Source organism: Zea mays, chromosome 2 (genome assembly GCF_902167145.1).
Source record: "Zea mays cultivar B73 chromosome 2, Zm-B73-REFERENCE-NAM-5.0, whole genome shotgun sequence".
Taxonomy (NCBI): Eukaryota; Viridiplantae; Streptophyta; class Magnoliopsida; order Poales; family Poaceae; genus Zea; species Zea mays.
The window spans coordinates 57837071-57857489 of record NC_050097.1 but is presented as its reverse complement, the minus strand read 5'-3'; the positions used below and the strand labels follow the sequence as shown (position 1 = coordinate 57857489).

General features: G+C 47.0%; 1 protein-coding gene across 9 annotated transcripts in view; it reads left to right on the top strand.

The window, feature by feature from the left end:
• Positions 1-1332: 1332 nt before the first annotated feature.
• LOC100277370 (uncharacterized) overlaps positions 1333-20419 on the top strand; it is a 30299-nt gene continuing 11212 nt past the window's right edge. The window contains exons 1-4 of one of the 9 annotated variants that reach the window (XR_004856214.1): positions 1333-2693; positions 2799-3603; positions 10065-10149; positions 11412-12706. Coding sequence is in view for 5 of the 9 variants with exons in the window: in XM_008671218.2 (XP_008669440.1) it covers positions 1340-2879; positions 10065-10120 (1596 nt within the window). In the remaining 4 variants the exon portion in view is untranslated. Of the gene's footprint in view, positions 3604-10064; positions 10150-11411; positions 12707-20419 lie in introns of those variants that run through there. The other 8 variants (XM_035965286.1, XR_002267167.1, XR_002749940.1 and 5 more) reach the window with 8 other exon arrangements.

Sequence of the window (20419 nt, the reverse complement as noted above, 5' to 3'; positions counted from 1 at the left end):
ACCTCGAACGGTTTCTAAGGGACCCTGGATGTTTTTGACGGCTCTGATACCTCTGACAATCTCGAAGGCCCCTAACACACTTAATATATGTCTAAACTTTATTTATTTAAGTAAATAAAATATGAGTGATCCATATATTAAACCTAACATTTTATTCTACTAGCATATAGTCTGTGCTATCACTATGATTCTAAGGAGGGGATGGGTCGATGGTGACGACGACGGCGCGAGGGAAGGGGTTGATGGCACGAGTGATGGGAAGGGAGCGACAAGGACGCGGGGGAGGCTGGGTGCCGCGGGGTCGTAGGGGAGGGAGTGGGGAGAATGAGTGATGAGGGATGATCCAAATAATATTGTCTATTTGATTTGAGTAAGAGAGAGATGTGGTTATCCAGCGATCTCAACCTTTGGTTTTGATGAGAGTATTAAGTCTGGGTGCAATTTGTTTGGTGAGTTTAGTGGAGGTTATGAGTGTGAGGATGATTTGGTTGGGTGACTTTTGCAAAGTTTAAAGTGGTGGATTATATAGTGTTATTATAGATGGATAAAAACCATAAATTTCTTTTATGCAAAATATTCACAAAGAATAAGTGGTTGTCTTTTGATAGGCAAAGTGCCTAATAAGCCATGGAGTTTGAGTTTATCTCAAAACCCCTTTTTATATATTTTGTGAAACTTTGATTAGTACGAACCTAACACTCCCTCTATTCCACTTTTTAATTTGTTTGACTTTTTTACTCCTAGTTTGATCGGCTCATTTTTTCAAAAAAATTACAAAATAAAAATAAAAATTTCAAAGCCATACTATAAGTATATTACTCACTCCGTCCCAATTTATAATTCATTTGACTTTTTTGGACCAAGTTTGATCGACTCGTCTTATTCGCGAAAAGCTAAAAAATTTAAAGCCAAAATTAAAATATATTATATGCTAAATAATACAACAATTTTTAAATAAGACGAGTCAGTCACATTTAGAGTAAAAGTAAAATGAATTATAAATTGGAACGAAAGGAGTATATAAACGAATCATAAATTGGAATTGAAACGAAAGGAGTATATGCTAAACGATATCACACTAAAAAAATTGATAATTATGATTTATTTGAATAAACAAGCCAATCAAACTTGTTCTTTAGAACGGAGGGAGTAATAAATGGCTGTGTGCGAAACCCATACCGAGGCTGAAATAAAATATCCTTTTGTAAAAAAGTCTTGACCTTCGTTTTTTGGAGACATGAAATTATTGGATTAATTCAAATTTGCCAAGCACGAGTCGGCCCAACTCCCACACCCGTCACCCTGAAGTCCAAAGGCGCCAGTAAACATCCACTTCAAAATGCCGAAAGGCAAGGCAAACGCAAATGCCACAACCCACCTCTCGACTCGCCGCCGCAGCCGCATGACACCCACCGTCGGCTGGCCATCCCCTCGGGTCGCCACCCCCTTCGGCCGCTGCCTCACAGCTCGCTGCATCGTCAGTCTCGGCCTCCACAACCACCAAGTCCTCCTATCCCGCTTTGCCGCCGCCTTCAATGCCCTCGCGTCCCCGTCCCGCAACGCCGCCGCCGCCAGCCGGCCATCCGTTGCGCTCGCCACTCTCCTCGGGCGCTGCTGCACCGTGCGCTGCCTCGCCCAGCTCCACGCCCGCATCATCCTACTCGGTCTCCACAACCACCACGCCCTCCTCGCCCGCTTCACCACCGCCTGCGATGCCCTCGAATGCCCCTCCGTCGCCGCCTCTTTCATCGCCGCGCTTACCGACTCCCACGCCGCCCCGCTCCGCCTCCGCAACGCCGTGCTCGCGTCCCTCGCCCGCCACGCCCCGCTCCACGCCGCGCTCACGGAGTTCAACCTCCTCCGACAGGCCGCGCTCCCGGACTCTTTTTCCTTCCCTTGCCTCCTCCGCGCGTGCGCCCGCGTATCCTGCCTCCCCGCTGGACGAGCCCTGCACGCCGCCGCTATCCGCCTTGGCGTGCACGCCGATCTCTTCATCCGCACTGCGCTCATCCAGTTCTACGGCAGGTGCGGCGTGGCCGACGCGGCCCGGGCGCTATTTTATCAAATCGACATCCCCAGTGAGGTTTCCTGGACCGCCATTATCGTTGCCTACGTCAACAATGGTGGCATCATAGACGCTAGAGCTCTGTTTGATACAATGCCTCAAAGGAACGTGGTGCACTGGAATGTGATGGTCGATGGTTACGTAAAGTGTGGGGACTTGGAGGGCGCAAGGAGGCTGTTTGATGAAATGCCTGAGAGAACTGCTACAGCATGCACATCTTTGATTGGTGGGTATGCAAAGGCAGGGAACATGGAAGCTGCGAGATTGTTGTTTGATAAGTTAGAGGACCGTGATGTGTTCTCATGGTCAGCGATGATATCAGGTTATGCACAGAATGGTTACCCTGGCGAGGCTTTGAGGACTTTTGATGAGTTCCAAGGGCAAGGCATACACCCAGACGAACTTGTTGTGGTTGGCCTGATGTCTGCATGCTCCCAACTAGGTAACATCAGGTTGGCAAGTTGGATTGAAGATTACATCACAAAGTACTCTATAGATATGAACAATGCTCATGTGTTGGCTGGTCTTGTGAACATGAATGCAAAGTGTGGGAACTTGGAGAGGGCTACTTTTTTGTTTGAGTCTATGCCAGTTCGAGATGTGTTTTCATATTGTTCACTGATGCAAGGTTACTGCCTCCATGGTTCAGCTGACAAGGCTGTTAAGCTTTTCTCTCGGATGCTTTTGGAGGGACTCACCCCTGACAATGCTGTGTTTACAATTGTTTTAACAGCTTGCTGTCATGCTGGTCTAGTAGAAGAAGGGAAGAAGTTCTTTGATATAATGAAGAATGTGTACTTGATGGTGCCATCTGGTGAGCATTATGCTTGCCTTGTCAATCTTCTTGGACGTTGTGGTATGCTAGAAGATGCATATTGGCTTATCATGTCGATGCCCGGGAAACCTCATCCTGGAGCATGGGGTGCACTGTTGGGTGGATGCAAGCTTCACTGTAATATAGAGCTTGGAAAAATTGCAGCAAAAAAACTTTTTGAAATTGAACCGGATAATGCTGGAAATTATGTCTCCCTGTCAAATATGTATGCTAACATTGACAGGTGGGGAGATGTTTCTGAAGTTAGGGCTGAGATGACTGGAAAGAGAATAACCAAAATAGCAGGGCGTACCCTAGTTTTGCAGTGAAGCAGTGTTGACCAGAATGGTGTATTTATCTTGTACCATGTTACTGGCCCCCATTGAAAACTTGAGGCTGTGAATAAACGTAAAATGAGATATCATGCTCAATGCATATGGTGGAAGTCATCATATGGTGATATAGATTTGGTGGTCAACAGGCTGAGTTCATACACTGGAAACCTTTTTCTCAAATACACAGGGGAGCTGCGTACCATTGGATTGAGAAGAACACCTAAGTACAAAAACAAAAAGACCACCACACCAACACAGCCGTACCAAATACACACACATACACTCAAACCCAACCTCATAGGTGGCATACATCTGGACCGAGTTAAGACACTTCCATTAGCTTAGAGTTCACATTGCCAGACTCAGCTGGGTGGATGCTTTGATTTTTGGTGAGATCATCCACTGTTTTCATTGCTGATGAAATAATTTCTTGTGAATGTTTCCCTCATTTAGTCTATCCTTAATCCTTTTGGTATTCAGAATGCGTAAAATTATTGCGTTTTAAAATTTCATGATTCCTGGTGAACTCTGACTTCCAGCAAATAAACTTCTGCGTTGATACGTGGAAATGGTTTATGTCCTTGGATTACTTATATAAGATGTCTAGATTAACAATTTAACATAGTCTGTTAGTTAGCTGAGGCTCCTGATGGAATAAGTCTTGAGCATCTAGAGGACAACAATCGCTTTTGACTGTCCTCTGTAGTCCTTTAGCATCTAGAGGACAGTTTGACTGTCCTCTGTAGTCTCTTTAGCATCTAGAGGACAACAGTCGCTTTTTGACTGTCCTCTGTAGTCGCTTTAGCATCTAGAGGACAACAGTCGCTTTTGACTGTCCTCTGTAGTCTCTTTAGCATCTAGAGGACAATCCTGTTGTGTAGTGTGTGTGAGAAGGTGTGGTAGTGCAGCCTCTAGGGCTATAAATATGGGTCTCCAACCCTTAGATGAGTATGACATTGTGTAGTGTTTGAGGAAATAAACAGAAAATTGCCCCAACTCATAGTGTCATCCTCTTGATGAGAGTTAGAGTCCCTCTACTTACAATTGGTATCAGAGCCAAACTATCCTGCAGCCTAAACATCTCGTGCTCATCTCCTTCCCGCGCCTCTCCCCACACTCAGTCGGCAACAAGAGCTCCAACTGTTCCTTCCTCCCCTGCTCAGACGAGCAGCCTTTCGTCTGAGACAGCCTCTTCCACACGCAACGACCCCTCACTAGCCCACCATGTCCCTACGCTCGGCCACTTCGAGTGCGCGGCGCCAGCAGGAGGCCGAGGTCGCCGCGGCACAAGAACGCGAGCGAGCAGCAGCAGCGGCTGCAGCGACAGCGGCGAGGGCAGCACGGTTGGCGGCGGCGGAACTGGCAACGGCGAGAGCGGAAGTAGAAGCAGCGGAGGCGGCGGATGCTGCACGTGTGGCGGCAACAGAGCTCGAGGTTCTGCGCGGCAGTAGAGTTGGCAGCTCTGCTTCTGTCGACGACAACACCGACGAAGAGCTCAGGCTGGCGAGGGAAGCAGCGCGAGAGCAGGCGGCACAGTGGGCAGCCGCGCATCCCCATGGGGGGGCGCGTGGCGGCAGACCGGATAGGCGCCGACGCGCTGACGACGCTCCAGGCGGGGGCGCACGCGGCGGCAGCCCAGACGGGCGTAGACGCGTCGGCGGTGCTCCCGGCGGCGGCGACCGAGTCGACGGAGATCGCGGCCTCTACAAGCGGCGCGGTTCTCCCTCCCCGGATCGGTACCATGGTCGCCGCATGGCCCAGGCCATTGTCAGGGACATCGGTCCCGACGGTGGGTGGCCTACCCTCACCAAGACCAACTACGTCGAGTGGGCCACGGTGATGAGGGTACGGCTCCAGGTTCGCCACATGTGGGAAGCAGTTCGTTACGACGACGTTGACTACCACGAGGATCGGCGGGCGCTGGATGCCCTCATTGCTGCAGTCCCGCCCGAGATGCAGTTTTCGCTTTCCCAGAAGCGGACTGCCAAGGAGGCCTGGGACGCCATCGCCGCGACCCGCATCGGCAGCGATCGTGCCCGCAAGACCACACTGCAGGCACTTCGCAAGGAGTGGGAGAACCTGGCCTTCAAGCCAGGTGAGGATGTTGATGACTTTGCTCTCCGCCTCAACACTCTGTTGCAGAAGATGGTGCAGTTCGACGACGACACCTACGATGAGGAGAGAGCTGTTGAGAAGCTCTTTCGTTGCATCCCCGAGAAGTACAGGCAGATTGCTCGCTCGATCGAGTCTCTGCTAGACCTCTCCACGATGACGATCGAAGAGGCGATTGGTCGTCTCAAGGTGGTCGACGGCGACGAACCACAGGCTCTCTCTGGGCCAATCACTATCGGCGGGAAGCTACATCTCACTCGGGAGCAGTGGGAGGCCTGCCAGGGTGACAAGAAGAAGGAGGAGTCCTCGACACGAGGCCGCAAACGCGGCAAGTCGCGCAAGGCGCGTGGAGGCGCCCAGGCCGGGGCGCGAGGACATGCTGAGGGTGGTGCACGTGGAGGTTCCCAAGGCGGCGCCGTCGGCAACAAGAAGCCGGCACGAGACGACGGCTGCCACAACTGCGGCAAGCTTGGCCACTGGGCCAGGGATTGTCGGCAGCCACGACGTGGCCAGGCCAACGTCGCACAGGCGGAGGCGGAGGAGGAGGCCCTGCTCCTGGCACATGCAAGCATCGAGCCATCTCCAGCGGCACCGGCCGCAGCGGCACTCCTCCACCTTGATGAGTCGAAAGCACACGCTTTCCTCGGCGACGGCTCCAACAAGGACATGATCGAAGGATGGTGCCTCGACACCGGCGCCACTCATCACATGACCGGCCGACGGGAGTTCTTCACCGAGCTTGACTCTAGCATCCGAGGCTCCGTCAAGTTTTGGGACGCCTCCGGCGTAGAGATCAAGGGTGCCGGCTCAGTCGTCTTCACCGCCGCGTCTGGTGAGCACAGGCTGCTCACCGGAGTCTACTACATCCCTGCGTTGAGGAACTCTATCATCAGCTTGGGACAGCTGGATGAGAACGGTTCGCGCGTGGAGGTCGAGCACAGAGTCATGAGAATCTGGGATCCCTCTCGTCGCCTTCTTGCCAAGGTACACAGGAGTCCAAATCGGCTATACATCCTCAATGTGAAGGTGGCACAACCTTGCTGCCTTGCTGCTCGTCGAGACGACGGGGCATGGCAGTGGCACGAGCGCTTCGGGCACCTTAACTTCGAGGCCCTGAAGCGGCTCAGTGCCAAGGAGATGGTACGAGGCCTGCCGTGCCTTGACCATGTGGAGCAATTCTGCGATGTCTGCGTGTTGACAAAGCAGAGACGGCTCCCCTTTCCCCAACAGTCGAGCTTCCGAGCCAAGGAGAGGCTCGAGCTCGTGCATGGGGACTTGTGTGGCCCGGTGACACCAGCCACACCAGGAGGACGACGCTACTTCTTGCTGCTCGTCGACGATCTCTCCCGCTACATGTGGGTGATGATCCTTGGCAGCAAGGGAGAGGCTGCGAACGCCATCAGGCGTGTGCAGGTCGCTGCGGAGGCGGAGTGCGGCCGCAAGCTGCGCGTGCTGCGCACCGACAACGGCGGCGAATTTACAGCGGCTGAGTTCGCGTCATACTGCGCGGATGAGGGCGTTCAGCGCCACTACTCCGCGCCGTACAACACGCAGCAGAACGACGTCGTCGAGCGGCGCAACCAGACAGTTGTGGGGATGGCTCGGGCTCTCCTCAAGCAGAGAGGAATGTCAGCTGTCCTCTGGGGAGAGGCGGTGGTGACAGCGGTTTACATCCTCAACCGCTCGCCCACCAAGGCTCTCAACGGGATGACACCGTACGAGGCTTGGCATGGGCGCAAGCTGACGTTCTCTCACCTACGGGTCTTCGGCTGCCTCGCGTTCACCAAGGAGCTTGGCCACATCAGCAAGCTGGACGATAGGAGCACCCCGGGGGTGTTCATTGGCTACGCGGAGGGCTCGAAGGGCTACCGCATCCTTGACCCAAGAACACAGCATGTGCGCACGGCGCGCGACGTAGTGTTCGACGAAGGGCAAGGATGGGCGTGGGACAAGGCGGTGGACGACGGCACGACTCCGACGTACGACTTCACCATCGAGTACGTCCACTTTGAGGGAGCTGGGGGAGTAGGCAACTCTTCTCCGAGCAGGTCTACCCCAGCCCCCAAGTTTCCACCGACTCCAGCGCCACACTCTCCAGCTCCTGCTACAACGAGCTCTTCACCACCACGCACTCCAGCCACGACTCCGGCTACAGCGAGCTCTTCGCCACCACGTACTCCAGCACCGACGGTACCCTCTCCGGGAACGTCCTCTCCGACACCAGCTCGTGTCGAGCACGACCCAGTGGAGCTCGTGACCCCTCTGTCCCGCGACGAGGAGCGCGTCGACGCGTGCTACGACGGCGAGCCGTTGCGGTATCGAAGGGTGGAGGGCCTTCTCATCGACCCGTCGGTGCCAGGCCCTGCATCTCGCATTCTGGCAGGAGAGTTGCATCTTGCATGCGACGATGGTGAGCCTCGGTCTTTCGCGGAGGCCGAGAAACATGCGGCTTGGCGTGCCGCGATGCAGTCGGAGATGAACGCGGTTGAGACGAACCGCACCTGGGAGCTCGCTGATCTCCCTCATGGTCATCGCGCGATCACCCTTAAATGGGTGTTCAAACTGAAGAGGGATGAAGCCGGCGCCATCGTCAAGCATAAGGCTCGCTTGGTGGCACGCAGTTTTTTGCAGCAGGAGGGGATCGACTTCGACGATGCCTTCGCCCCTGTAACACGGATGGAATCCGTGCGACTCCTCCTCGCGCTGGCAGCCCTGGAGGGCTGGCATGTTCATCACATGGATGTCAAGTCGGCATTTCTTAACGGCGACTTAAAGGAGGAGGTCTACGTACACCAGCCGCCAGGTTTTGCGATCCCTAGCAAGGAAGGCAAGGTGTTGCGCCTGCGCAAGGCTCTCTATGGCCTGCGACAGGTACCGAGGGCGTGGAATGCCAAGCTGGATTCCACGCTCAAAGGAATGGGTTTCACGCCAAGCCCGTACGAGGCGGCCATCTATCGGCGGGGCAATGGAGGAAGTGCCCTGTTGGTGGGTGTCTACGTCGACGACTTGGTGATCACCGGCGCCAAGGATGCAGAGGTGGCAGCGTTCAAGGAAGAGATGAAGGCCACCTTCCAAATGAGTGACCTGGGGCATCTCTCCTACCTGGGGATTGAGGTGCACCAGGGCGACTCCGGGATCACACTTCGCCAGACCGCCTACGTCAAGCGCATTGTTGAGCTGGCTGGGCTCATCGACTGCAACCCAGCTCTCACTCCGATGGAGGAGAGGCTGAAGCTGAGTCGCGACAGCACGACGGAGGAGGTGGATGCTACATAGTACCGACGTCTTGTGGGGAGCCTTCGCTACCTCGTCCACACACGGCCAGACTTGGCATACTCCGTCGGCTACGTTAGTCGGTTCTTGCAGCGACCGACGACGGAGCATGAGCAGACTGTGAAGAGGATCATCCGCTATGTTGCGGGGACTCTCGACCACAGTCTCTACTAATCGAGGTGCCCTGGGGAGGCACACCTTGTCGGGTACAGCGACAGCGACCACGCCGGTGACATCGACACTAGCAAGAGCACAAGCGGGATCCTCTTCTTCCTCGGCAAGTGCCTCATTAGTTGGCAGTCGGTCAAGCAGCAGGTGGTGGCCATGTCCAGCTGCGAGGCCGAGTACATAGCGGCGTCCACTGCTTCGACTCAGGCGCTCTGGCTGGCTCGACTGCTCGGTGATCTCCTCGGGAGAGACACTGGAGCGGTGGAACTCAGGGTGGACAGCCAGTCCGCTCTGGCATTGGCCAAGAACCCCGTGTTCCATGAACGGAGCAAGCACATCCGGCTGAGATACCACTTCATCCGAGACTGCTTGGCAGAAGGGAGCATCAAGGCGCGTTACATCAACACCAAGGATCAGCTTGCAGACCTGCTCACCAAGCCCCTTGGGAAGATCAAGTTTGTTGAGCTTTGCTCCAGGTTCGGGATGGCCCAACTTTCTCACAAGACGACGCCCAGGACTTAGGGGGAGAATGATGGAATAAGTCTTGAGCATCTAGAGGACAACAGTCGCTTTTGACTGTCCTCTGTAGTCCTTTAGCATCTAGAGGACAGCTTGACTGTCCTCTGTAGTCTCTTTAGCATCTAGAGGACAACAGTCGGCTTTTTGACTGTCCTCTGTAGTCGCTTTAGCATTTAGAGGACAACAGTCGCTTTTGACTGTCCTCTGTAGTCTCTTTAGCATCTAGAGGACAATCCTGTTGTGTAGTGTGTGTGAGAAGGTGTGGTAGTGCAGCCTCTAGGGCTATAAATATGGGTCTCCAACCCTTAGATGGGTATGACATTGTGTAGTGTTTGAGGAAATAAACAGAAAATTGCCCCAATTCATAGTGTCATCCTCTTGATGAGAGTTAGAGTCCCTCTACTTACAGCTCCTTTGAAATACAAAATTTTACTTGCAACTTGAATTGTTTTGTAGAGGTGCTTGCATCCTAAATGTCCTATGGTCTTGCATTAGCTGAATGTCAAATTTGTTTTGAGAGCACCCTTTCATCTTGTTATAATATCAAAATTTAACTTTGGACCACACTATGTTAAATTCTATCAAGTTAATTTATCTCTACTTGACCTTTTGTAATAACTTATAGCAGCTGTCAAACATAACCTCTCGAATTAAAGAAAAACTTGTGCTCTTTTTGTCTGGGGATATAGGCGAGTCTGGATACCATGGTTCCATTTGGGCCTTGAACTTCCAATGCCTGGAATATTCTTTTGATGGTTGTATCTGAAATTCATTTCAGGTATTGTGAAAGATCAGGGTGCTTCTGTACAAATGTTGGAATATGGGCCTGATTAAGACACAGAGTTTTGACATTTGCTGTTAAGGTACTTCTAATCTTGACCCTTAAGAATCGAAAGAAAAGTTGCTTTGCCTATTGATAATACTGTGCAGCACACATTTTCCTTATAATTAACTTGTCAAGAACAGGAAACACAGTTTATCTGCTCTTTTGTCCAGAACTCTTACTGCTTCCATGGCCTGCTGTTTGCTACTTCAAATATATGTTTTCTTACAACAACAACAACAACAAAGCCTTTTAGTCGCAAGTAAGTTGAAGTAGGCTAGAGTTGAAATCCAACATAAGCCATAAATTAAGGTTTATGCACATGAATAGCTGTTTTTCATGTTCTCCTATTCAAGTCTAAATCTTTGGTTATGTTTCATCCTTTCAATTCTTCTTTTACTATCTCTTTCCATGTCAACTTCGGCTTTCCCCTACCTCACCATTACTATCATGTCTTAAAATCCCACTATGCACTCATGCCTCTGGAGATTTCCGTTGGATATGTCCAAACCATCTCAACTGATATTGGTCAAGCTTTTCTTCAATTGACGATACCCCTAGCCTATCACATATATCATCATTCTAGACTCGATATCTTCTTGTATGGCAACGAATCGACATGCATGTTTCCACAACAAATATATGTTTTCTTAATAAGGTTTAAATATCTGAATTACCTAGTAGTTGACACATCGTTTTGAATAGCAGGTTGCATTCATTTCCAAGAGGTCCAAAGTAAATGGCCATATATAGAGTAAATAGAAAGATCAAATTTGAACCATAATGTTACACTGTTTAATTTTTAACACAATATCTTCCTATGAATCAGAATGTTTGTGTCCGAAGTATAAAGTTATATACATTTCCATTGGGTGTGAATGCACAAGCATACCCACATTTTAAATGTGATGTGCACTGTCAAGAGCAGTGTTCGGCAGGGATGCCGGACCTCTACTCCGGAGCTTGTACTCTCGCTCCGTGATAACTCCGGCAGGGTTATGCTCCCGTGCCGCTGACACGCTCACCGGGTTATGCCCCCTGGCTCACGGTTAGAGAAGAGAGAGAGAGGTGAGATTGGTTTAATTTCTGCTCCCCTTGACTGAGTACGGTTACAAGATATAAATAGCCTGAGGTCCAACCGACCAAAGCAGCAGGCTCCTCTAATTTAGGACTAAAATAGCAAGCTAATCTTTGTTTCCTTGTTCTTTGTTTCCTTATTCTTTATTTCTTTCTTCTTTGTTTACTTATTCTTTGTTTCCTTCTTGCGCTGATACTCTTTCCTTCCCTTTCTTTCCTTCTCAGCGTCCTCTTTCCTTCTCAACGTCGGCCAGCTGTTTGGCGCGCTCCTGCGCACGGCACACGTCCCTGGCTCGGCGACGCCTGGTGTACGTGCGCCCGAACATGACAGCACTCTAACATGTTTGTGCCAGTGTGATAACTGCATGACTGAGATATTGATAGGGCCTAAGCTTTTTCTTAAGCAGCTTTTGCTAGCTGCCTAGAGTCTAGAGAAGCAACTTGCTGCAGAAGTTGATGAAATGAAAACCTATGTGTTTGGCAACCTGGCTTTTCTATGTCTTTTTCATGCGTGTCCTCCTTTGGGACCCTCGTGTCACAGCCTGTACCAGAGGACTGAAGGCGCCATTCTCTCCAGAGCTGCAGAGGCAGCATCCAAGCCTGGTTTCTCTTTTCTTGCCCTTCTACCACTGATCCCTCTGATCCAATCTCACTGCGTGCTGCTGCCAGGTCAAATCAATGTCTACCTCGTGCCCTCTACCGCACACCTGATCGTGCTTCCCTGGCCGCTGTCTCCCCTTCTTAGCCCCCATGGAGGCAGAAATTGGGCTGACACTGACAGGGCCTGCACCAGTCTAGAGGCTGCTCAGCTCCTGCCGCCACCATGGAGGGGATCTCATCAAAGGAGAGCTGAGGGACACAGAAGGGGTAGTGGGCGGAGGTTGAGTGCGTATGGAGGGAGGTGCAGCGAAGAAGCTGAGGCTGAGCCATGGACAGAAAAAGCTGCTCGCTCAGTCACCCTGCGCTTTAGAGGAACATGGTTTGTCAGTAGAAATTGGAGACATGCTGGGCCATTGTCAAGTTCATGGGTGAAGAATTGAAAACTGTTAGTTCCTGTAATCATAGTGAGATACAAAATAATGTTCACAATCTTTTCTGATTACTGTCACGTTTGAAAAATCTGAAGGCACACCTAGTATTGTTATCTGTCAAGGCTAAGACCAATGATGTGGTAGTTTCAGGCTTTCAGTTCTGGAAATAGGCTTGAAAAATATGAATTGTTGATTTACTCTATGTCATACTCATAGAAGTGTAGTGCCTGTTTAGTTCATATACAGTTCTGTCAAAAGATCTCGATGTGCTCAGTTCAAACTCTTCATAAGATGAGCTCATGCCCAGACCCAAGCTCATGGGCCTCATTATATTGAACTTTATTTGTGTGGTTAAGGCTTGATTCAGTCCTTAGTTTAACCCAAGACATGATGTATCCATCCCAAAATTTTGAGCTGACAGCTAAGAACGAGATCATTCTGCTCATCTTTGTCCAAAGCTTGTATATAAACAACTATGTTGAAATATAATTGCTCAGTTTTCATGTGCTGAGCTTGAGGTTTGTCGACCTTTCATAGAAGGTTTTTTATTGAAATTCAGTTCTCGAGTTTTCTTGAAATAAGCATGAGCCTCCATGAGCTTTAGCCCAGTCAAGCTTGTTCTCAGCCCTAAGCTCAAAGGCCAACCAGTGGTTCAGGTGAGCCTAATCAGGGAGGCTCACTCCGTTCGACTAATTTGCAGCTCTTGTGACTTTAGAGCCTGTTTGGTGGTACTTCGGCTCTGCCGGCAGCGCCAGCATTGGAGCTGGAGGAGCTGAACGCCTGCACCAAACAGCAACACAAGGAGAAGTGCTTCTGTGAGTTTGGAGGAGCTGGAGTCCTCGTGTATGAAGACAGAGCCACGATTTGCAGCTCCGGTTCCAGCAGACGAGAGCACCGATGCAGAGTCGTGCTAAACACACCCTTAAGACCTAATTTTGGATACTCTAGTATTGACCCTAATCCACATGCATTGAGGTGGATTGGGGTCTTAATGCCTGAAAGTTGGATAGGCTGGCCCTTACGTAAGGACACCTTAATCCACCTCAACACATGTGGATTGAGATCAATACTAGAGTACCCAAACAAAGCTAAAAGCTAATTGTGTTATAGTAACTTGAAAGTCCACTAGGCTACGTTTTAGTCATTACACTAACATGTCAAACAGCTGCCATTAATGCTTGCATGTTATTTATTAGTTTGAGGAAAGATACTTTCAGTTGCTTCCATTTGGGATACCTCTGGTTGCAGAATCGGTGCTAGAGTGGGTATGCAACATGTCACTGGTTCCTATATGGATTAAGACTATCCCCAACCATTCCTCCCACATTTCTCTCCCTATATGTACTTTCTATCATATTTTACTACATCACCCTAAAGACACGTCCGCACATCCAGGACGTCTCCAACCATTCACTCTATTCAGCTCTTCTTATATACTATAATTCAGTTATTTAACATTTTTCTATCACTTTTTGAAGTTTGAAAAAATCATAGACTATTTGTACTATCTTAATACACATTGTTTTCAGGTTACCGTGTTTAAAAAAAGGTTAATATCACAAAGAAATGGAGTAATTAAAGTATGGGGGGAGATTAGAACTCACCCTATACTAGGTGAGTGCCCGTGCGTTGCAACGGAGCCGAATAATAATACGATAACTTACATGTACATATGTGTGTTATATTGTTATAGGTATGTGTTCGTTCGTTGCGACGGAAGTAAAAAAATTTGTATAAAACATTGATACGGAACGACAAACATCACTATAATATGCAAAATCCGTGTGGAAAACATTATCAATATCACACAAATTATTTCTAAAAAGTTTATTTAGAATTTTTAATTACAGACAAATGTGTCGACAACCGTACACTAATCAGCTAATCCTTTTTAGCGATATCGATAAGTCTCTGTTGTATGTTTGCAGGGATGACATATCGACATGAATTGTCCTCATAACTTAACAGATCAATCACAAAGTTCCTTCGAAGAATCTTTGCATCCTACAGACAAAGACATAAGAGAACAAAACATCAATTTGTATTATATGACTGGAATGTATGTTTTGAACATGAAACGAACGTACTACACTCACCCTACAAATTTCATTCGTCTGTCATTCCCCCACATGGTCATAGCTTGTAGAACGAGGTAGATGGTATTAAACCTATAGAATAATGTTTGGCCAACTATGTTTTATACAATGATTATTATAGAACAAATTCAAACTGCTGAGAAGAAGAAAATATCCTCTTAAGTCAATTGGAACACCAGTCCGAATTGTATGTTCCCACTTAAAAATATCCTCCGCCCATCCAGAACGTTTCTAGCTTTAAGCAATCTTATATTTTTTGAGGTCATGATAATCGTTTCGCGAACCTCTTGTATGACATGTGTTTATACCAATCTTGAGTCGGTGTAAAGTCGATAAAAGTCACATGCTTTTTAACATGATCTATTACGAAAAGGGCGTGACATCCGTTGAACTTCCATGGTATAAGAACCTATAAAATATCAGTCATTAGGATTGCAAAGAAGTGTCCTTTATAAATACATTCGAAATGAACACATACTTACATATCTACAACTTATAGATTTAAAATTTTAATAGAACACTTTGAGAAGTAAATAATATCTGTGCTCCAACCGTTTTTCATTTATTGGTTGCTAACTTCCGTTAAAAAATAAGTGTGTATGTTTTCTATTTTTAATTGAACCGACGGTAGAAATCAGTATCAACACCCTTTCCGAGGTCTTGGAAAGTCGGAGTTGTCGATGGAAGACCAAACAATCGCGGCACAGGAGGTGCTCTGATGGCATCCCGACACAAGAGGTTGTCTAGCGGTTACAACGTCAAGACGTCTGGACTTGGGGGTGTATTTTGCTTCGCCGTTGTGCCGTCAATGGGGGCTGGTGCATAGTGCTTGCTCTTCTCAGGGTGGGTGCAGAGGTTTATTTGATTTGGTTTTGTTAGTCACCCATCTTAGGGAGAAGTATTGTGTTTGTACGACTGACGAAATCTAACGGGCAACTACACACCAGGAGACTTGGGGGTATATATTTTATTAAAAGGGTTTCTGTATTTTATTAGAAGGGGCATGCTCAAAATAATATAATCTACTAACTTTAATCACAAAAGAATTAATTCTAGTGTTTGAGCCCTACTCATTTTAATAGCTTACATTTAAATTTATGATAAACTTAGTGTCTACGCCTCACATATTTTAATACTACATCAGTCTTGACCTCACAAAAAGGCTACATTCTCTATTTAACTTACGATTAGCAAGACTACGACATACGACATGATTTTAATTACACCAAACAAACTCAAAATAAATTGTGACACTAAATAAACGGTTGCGATAGTAAATCCACATCGACTTGTGAACTTAACAACCAATATTTCAAATTATTTAAATTCTAAAATAGTAATTTATAAAATAAAATTTGTCGTAAGGGCTAGATCCTAATTAAACCTAGATATTAGGGGATAGAATAAAATTTGTACCTTGGAATATCAGCAGGGCAGAGGAGCACCTTGGGGCTTCGACCACGGCGTCACGACGACAAGCACAATAGGGACAAGATCATGGAGCAGAGAGGCGAGGGTGTCGGGGAAAGAGATTGATGTTGCAGTAATGGCGTGTAAGACAAGAAAAAGTCTGTCGATTGGGGGAACAAATATGGGGAAGATGAAAGGAATTGACGTACAAGGGAAGGAGATTAGAAGAGAGGAAACAAACCTAGCGACTGCTACATTACCTACGGAACACAAATTTACGAGCATCCAACGGCTCAGGACCCTGACGACGAGCAGTGTGATTAGAAATATGTTGACCCAAATAGATCGCGTGTTGCTTACGGAGAGGAGGCTGGGGAGTCGTTCGTTCTAAGCTAACATTCGTGAGACTGAATTGCAGGCACAAAAAGAGGGAGAGCATATAGAGAGGGAGATCAACGTGGCTCCATTTATGGCTGGTGAGGGCACCGCAGATTTCCACCTTTCTATCAATGAGGAAATTTGGGAAGGAAAGAGATTCACACATTCAAGAAAAGAGAGCGGAGGAAAATATAGGAAGGGATCCACCTCGCCTAAAATTTGGTGGTTGTACATCAAGGACACTCGCATTTGTTTGTTGCACGGAAGTAAATAAGACAAGAAATAACGCACTGAGGTAAATAAGTACGGTCACATTTATTTGTTGCACATTTACAGGTATTGGCATCCTGGGAAGATATGTAGAGTAGCTTGCAACGCAAAGATGAAACCACATGCAAAATATCTCCTTTGTTTGAAACCGTACATCCTGGGAAGAAATAACGCAAGGTCAGTTTCCGGTCGCATTTGTTTGTTCCCCCTAAATTCTATCATAGGCGCACCAGAGCAATGAATTCAGATGGCTAACTGACCCAAATTTCTTTGCGATCTGCTAGCAACGACTTGAAAATCATTGATCTTGAAATAAAAAATATTGACATGTGGTCTTACACCACATGCAAGCGCATTACATCCTGCACAGGATGCAAACTTGTCAGCATCATATGATATTTCTTAAAACGGAGTACACCTACTTAAATTCCAACTTGAGATTACCGTGGTCAAAAGGCTCGCCTAGAGGACTTGATGAGTTGGTACGCCTTGCTTATTTTCCGTCCACACCATCAAAAGTCTGCATAAACACCATTCAATGTAAACTAAAAAATGGAAGGATTGACATGATACTTCAATAAAAAATGAAGCTATTAGATCCCAGGAAAATCGAAAACCCCAATCAAAAGTTCAGAAAGATATTCAGGGATGCTAAGATCCACAAAATTGATTATGAAAACCTAGATATCATGGATGTGAAGATGCCTTGAATTAAAAAGAAGTGCTAGAAGTGCACATAAAGACTTTCAAACCTGATAAAGAAAGAGAAGCAGATCATGAGGAACATTAGATTAATCACAGATCGCATGTGCGTGTAACAATCAATTCACAATCAACTCACAGAAGAACTCAATGACCTCATTGGCTGTCATGCCATCCAAGTTTCCCTAATCCGTGTTCAACCTGTAGAAATGTCAAATTCACATATTAAAGAAAATCAGAAATATCATAGGAACACCTAGTACACAGGAACAATAAATCACAGACACCGACCAACGAGGCTTGCTACAATAAAAAAGTATTATGATCAGCAAGACCACAAGTAGTTTAATAATATCAACTGTTACTAACCTGGCCTTAACACCCCCCCTCAAATTCAAGGTAGAAATGGAGGATCTGAAGCTTTGAGTTTGATCAAGTGAAATTGATGTTGTGCTCTTGTTTGTGCTTTGGTGAAGAAATCTGCCAACTGAGATTCTGAGGGCACATATTTAAGATCAATAGTCTTCTGCTGACAATGAGATCGAGTAAAAGATGCATCGACACCAATGTGTTTAGTAAGTTTATGCTTCACTGGATCATGAGATATCTGTATAGCACTCATATTATCACATAACAGAGGTGTAGGAGTGTCACAAGAGACACCAAGATCATTCAGGAGCCAGCGCAACCAAATAATTTCAGCAGTAGTAGTAGCAAGAGCCCGGAGCTCGGCTTCAGCACTAGAACGAGATATGGCCGCTTGCTTCTTGGATTTCCAGGCAATAGGTGAGGATCCAAGAAGAATACAGTAACCTGTAGTAGAAGAACGGTCAACAGTATCACTTGCCCATGTGGCATCGGAATATGCATGAAGCTGAAGTGGGCTATCAGAGGCATAGAGTAAACATCTTGATCTTGTCCCGCGTAAGTATCTAAGCACACGAAGCAAATGACCATAATGAACTGAGGTCGGTGTGGATACAAATTGGCTCAAAATATGAACATCATGAGCAATATCAGGTCTGGTGATGGTGAGATAAACAAGGCTACCCACAATATGGCGATATCGAGTTGGGTCTGCTAGTGGTGTACCATCCTTCGGACGAAGTTGTAAATGAATATCCATTGGTGTCGCAACTGTGCGTGTATCAGTAAGTCCAGAGCGATCAAGTAGATCTTGTATATATTTGGACTGAGATAGATAAAATCCTTTTGGAGTCTGTTGAACTTCAATACCCAAGAAATAGCTAAGAGGACCCAAATCAGACATCTGAAATTCCTTACTAATGTGCTTCTTGACATGAGAAATATGGTCTGAGTTGTCACCTGTAATCAGCATATCATCCACATATAATAGAAGTAAAGTGCGGCCTTTTGGAGAGACATGAACAAACAATGCAGGATCATGTTCACTCGAAGAAAAACCAGCAGCTGTGATGACAGAGATGAATCTCTGAAACCAAGCACGAGGAGCTTGTTTCAGACCATACAATGCGCGACGAAGACGACAAACATGCCCTGAGGGGGTATTAACACCCGGAGGGGGATGCATATAAACTTCTTCATGTAGATCACCATTGAGAAAAGCATTCTTGACATCCATGTGGGAGATAGTCCAAGAAGATGAGGCTGCAACTGCAATCAAGGTTCGTACAGTGGTCATATGGGCAACTGGTGCAAAAGTCTCATCATAGTCAAGTCCTTGAGTCTGTTGGAAACCACGAGCCACAAGACGAGCTTTATACCTCTCAATAGAACCATCTGATTTTGTCTTAACTTTGAAGACCCATTTACAAGTGATAGGAACAACATGCGAGGGTAAAGGAACTATATCCCATGTGCCAGTGCGTTCAAGAGCAGCTAATTCATCAATCATAGCAAGCTGCCACTCAAGAATCCCAGAAGCCTCCTGATAAGTAGTTGGTTCAACAATTGCCACACTAGCTCGTGGAAAACCATAGCGATCTGGAGGTTCAATGGTACCACGGTCACGAAGACGATATCCCTGATTAAAAACATCATTAGACTTAGTATTGTTAGCACAAGAATCAGGTACAGGATCAGTATCAGGACCAGCCGTAGGAATAGAGCAGGAACGACGAATGTAGGTTTGGGTGATAGGTGGTTTGGAAGAGTAAGATGATGTGGAGATGGAAGGTGGTGTTATGGGAATAAGAACATCAGGTGTGGTTGTGAAAGATGATGGTTCAGATGAAAAATCAGGAACGGAAGGGAGACACATGAAAGAAGTGGATTCTGTGGGATAATATGAGGGGTGAGTGGACTTGTTGTAAAAAAAGGGCGATTTTCATTGAAACTCACATCTCTAGAAATTTGAATACGACGAGTAGATGGATCATAACAACGATAGCCTTTGTGTTCAGGACTGTATCCAAGAAAGACACACTCAACAGATTGAGCAGTCAATTTAGTCCGTTCACGTGGTGGTAACAGGACATAACATAGACAGCCAAACACACGAAGATGATCATATCGTGGAGATGTCCCAAAAAGAATTTCACTCGGTGTTTTGCCAGAAAGTTTTGAGGATGGTTGTCTATTAATGAGATACACGGCAGTGGAAACAACTTCACTCCAAAAATGTGAAGGAACAAAAGAAGATATCAAAAGAGTACGAGCACTCTCAATAATATGACGGTGTTTGCGTTCAGCAACACCATTTTGGGCATGAGCACCAGGGCAAGAAAGTTGAGCTAAAGTGCCCTCTAAGGACAATATCTGGCGAAAATTATCAGATAAAAATTCACCACCAGAATCAGAACGAAAAATTTTAATAGTGGCAGAAAACTGGGTGTGAATCATGCGAGAAAAAGACTTGTAAATAGAAGGCAATTCTGAGCGGCGTTTCATAAAGTAAATCCAAGTATAACGAGAATGATCATCAATAAAAATGACATAATATTTATGACCACCTTTGGAAACAAAAGGAGCTGGACCCCAAACATCAGAGTGAATAAGATCAAAAGGTTTTGCAGAATGAGAATCACTAGTAAAGTATGGAAGTTGTACTTGTTTGCCAAGATGACAACCTTTACAATGAAAACTAGACTCAACATGTGTAGGACCTAAACATCCTGACTTTATTAGAGTAGACAGACGAGACCCACATAAGTGACCAAGACGATGATGCCACTGGGCAAACGACAGTGTGGGACCGGAAGCGGCAAGCACACGAGCTGTAGAGGCATGATGGGAAGGGAGACGCAATGTGTCCAAGATGTAAAGGCGAGGCGAAGATTTACGGCGACGGCCAGTCCCAATCACATCCCCTGTGAGTCGATCCTGTACAAAACAAGATGAGTCATCAAATCCAACAAAGCAATTG